Source organism: Sinocyclocheilus rhinocerous, unplaced genomic scaffold (genome assembly GCF_001515625.1).
Source record: "Sinocyclocheilus rhinocerous isolate Xijiao unplaced genomic scaffold, SAMN03320098_v1.1 scaffold951, whole genome shotgun sequence".
NCBI lineage: Eukaryota > Metazoa > Chordata > Actinopteri > Cypriniformes > Cyprinidae > Sinocyclocheilus > Sinocyclocheilus rhinocerous.
The window spans coordinates 140,436-143,945 of NW_015640464.1; the positions used below are offsets into that span (position 1 = coordinate 140,436).

The 3,510-nt window shown below is 35.3% G+C and overlaps 1 protein-coding gene across 1 annotated transcript in view; it reads right to left on the reverse strand.

The window, feature by feature from the left end:
- Positions 1-3,510, reverse strand: part of LOC107753005 (proline-rich transmembrane protein 1-like) — a 17,513-nt gene that overhangs the window by 2,094 nt on the left and 11,909 nt on the right. The window contains exon 2 of the mRNA XM_016569088.1: positions 2,441-2,892. Within this exon, the coding sequence (XP_016424574.1) occupies positions 2,441-2,892 (452 nt within the window). The remainder of the gene's footprint in view (positions 1-2,440; positions 2,893-3,510) is intronic.

Consider the following 3,510-nt stretch of genomic DNA (forward strand, 5'->3'; position numbering starts at 1 on the left):
CCTGGTCTAGGACGAGTTCGACACAGTAGATTTTTCAGAAAATTTTAAATTGCGAATAATCTTGACCCGTAGAAATTTAAATTATGGCATGCATTTGACTCGGTATGAGCCAAGGAATCAGAAGAAAAAAGAATTTTGCTTTTAGACCTTTCAAAAGTTAGCAGAAACATGAGTGTAAATTTGGCCTGTTGGTGGCGCCAGAGAGTTTGAGTTAGAGACTCCAAATTTGCTATGGTTAATATTGAGACTGTCTTGTATCTGTCTGCCAAATTTCATAATTTTCCCGCAAGCGGTTCTATGGGCTGCCATAGACACCCAGAGCAGAAGAAGAAGCAAAAACTAACAGATACAATAGGTGCCTAATCACCTTCAGTGCTTGGGTCCTAATGATAATAAAATAACACTGCCTCCACATAAAAAAAAAAGGTTAAAATGTAAGATTTTTGTATTTGAATGGCATATAAAATGTCCATCCATTTGGATTACACTGTTTTAACATAAACTAATAAACGTAATGTGGTCGTACATGAATAAAACTGGTCCGATTTCTGTAATTGTACTAAAAATGGTTTAAATACACAATAACTAGGTTTATACATTTATCATCAATAAATCCAAATTGGTTTCAGTCTCAAACATTTTAACTAAATTAATTTAGTGCTTGTCCCACAGCCATATTTTAACAATATTCCTACTTTTTTAACTGATTGAATGTAATTGTTTTCACAATGAACAGAAGTACGCTGATTCTAAGCAATTTGAATAAATGCATTTTGAAAATATTATTTAAAAAATCAAATAAATGCAAATAGTTAATAATAAACTGCCATTATTATTATTTTTTTAATGCATTCATTGATGTATGACTGAAATACACTGTAAATGTTGTAAATAACACAACTGGAGTTGGAGTAGGTTTTACACACACACAAAAATGCTTTCTATTTCAAAATGTCATGTTTAATTCAATGTGTTGCTTGCCATTTCTTTATTGAATTTTGAAACTTTCTAGCCATTTCTGAGTGAAAATGGTTTATACACCTTTTTTTCATTGTATGCATCATATTAAGTTGATTAGTTTGTTAAAACTGTATAATCCAAATGGATGCAAATTTAATGTGCAATTTATATATTTAAATCTTTAGGCCTAGTGTTCGGGTCACATGACTAAAGCTGTACAAACTAGAAATATTCACTGCTAGTTAGATTACTTACAAACTGTAGTCCGTTAATACTGACTACAGATTACATGAGGAAACGTAGTCTACATAGAACGCAATCTAGGTTACTCATTTCATGTAATGAATTCTGACTACTACTTAGATTACTTTTAATTACTTTTTACCTAACTTATTTTAAACTTGCCATTAAATGTACCCCATTGATATAAAAAAGCACAGAGAAAGAAAATATATTTCATTCTTTGATATCAACGTCATAAAAATTCATTAAACATTACATTACTCCAGGGTTTCCCAACATGGGGTTAACGTAAGGACTGCAGTGGGTTTGATTGAGTTAATAAAAAGCTAATAATTAATCATAAATATGCTAAATTAAAATAAAAACTAAATAAAACACTAAAAATAGAAATGTTTAATTTGTTTACCTGCATGTCTATGTGACCAGAAATGTTATCAGAAAAATGTGAACATGCAAATGTCTTGTTAAATTATTGAAATATTCACTTCCGCAGGGATATTTCAACTAAACATTTTGTGGTTTGGCTGGAAAAAAAAGGGGAATCCCTGCATTACATGAACAAACATTAATAAACATGAAAACGGCAGTGACTTTTTAGAAAGGAAACTTTAAAAGAGAAAAAAAATTAGGGAAAATCAATAAATTATTTGCTGCTATTGTGTGAATATGTAATCCATAAAAAGTAACAGTAATCTGATTATGAGCATTTTAAAATGTAATGTAATCTAATTACGAGTACTTGATTTTTGTAATCTGATTACATAATCCAGATCACATGTAATCCGTTACTACCCAGCACTGGAAATATTGTTTCTGCTTGAGACTTTGAGTTAATCAACATCACATTTATGAGTTTATCCCCCGGTTTCACAGACAAGGCTTAAGCTAGTCCCAGACTAAAATGCATGTTTGAGCTGTCTCAACTGAAAATATCTTGCTCTGACATACCTTAAAATATCATTGATGTCACATGGATTATTTTACAGATCACCTCGCTACGTTTATGGACTTGGGAACATTTCAGTTGTGTTGCTGTCTATGGGAGGGTCAGACAGCTCTCAGATTCCATCAAAAATATCTTGTTTTCCGAAGATGAACGAAGGTCTTACAGGTTTGAAACGACATGAGGGTGAGTAATTAATGACAGAATTTTCATTTTTGGGTGAACTAACCCTTTAAGCTAAGCCCCGTTTGTGAAACCGGGCCTATGAGTGTTAGAGATAAAGCTAGATCTTACTATAGTGTAGGTGGGTGGCGGGAGGAAGGAGGGCTGGTAGAAAGCAGGATTGGCTCCAGGTTGACAGGCGATGACGGGCTGGTTGGGGTACTGTGGGTACATGAGGCAGGCTGTTTTAGGATCCGGTGGGCTGTATGGAGGAGGGTTGGGTGGGACGCTGCTGGTCGGGCCGGTGCCTCCTGCGGGACCCGTGTACTGCGGGTGGAGGGTGTGGGTGCTGTCCGAGTCGAACCCCGGGTTCAGGGTCCGGTTGCTGTCGGTGTCGTATGCGTGATGGGCCGTTTGGATGCTGTCCGTGTCATTCGCCGGGCCGGCGGTGAGGATGCTGACCGAGTCGTATGCAGGAACGCTGGGTAATGTCGTGGCTTCTCTCTGTCCGGAGGAATCATGAGCTTCCTGGAGCCCGGGAGACCCGGGATGTGTTCGATCATCGTGGATGTTTGGAGGAGTGGCTGATGAACGGGACACACAGATGAGAGGTTAAAGGTGATGTTATTTTTTATTTGATTTAAAAATACACTACCATTCAAAAGTTTGTGGTTGGTAAGATTTTTGTTTTTGAAATAAGTACACTACCATTCAAAAGTTTAAAATAGCTGTTTTGTAAATATGTCATAAAATGAATGTTATTCCTGTGATTCAAAGCTGAATTTTCAGCATCATTACTGCAGTCTTCAGTGTCACATGATCCTTCAGAAATCATTCTAATATGCTGATTTGCTGCTCAAGAAACATTTCTGATTATTAATGTTGAAAACAGCTGTGCTGCTTCATATTTTTGTGGAAACCGTGATACATTTTATTTTTCAGCATTCTCTGATGAATAGAAAGTTCAAAAGATCAGCATTTATTTGAAATAGAAATCTTTTGTAACATTATAAATGTCTTTACTGACACTTTTGATCAACTTAAAGGCACAATATGTAAGATTTTTTTATTAAAATATCTAAAAATCACTAGAACAGTGTTATATATTTTGCTGACTTCACTTGTGTACTTACATAATCCCAAATGTTTCGAAGAATGTTTAAATCCAGAGAAATAAGCAATTTTAACTAGTGACACGGACC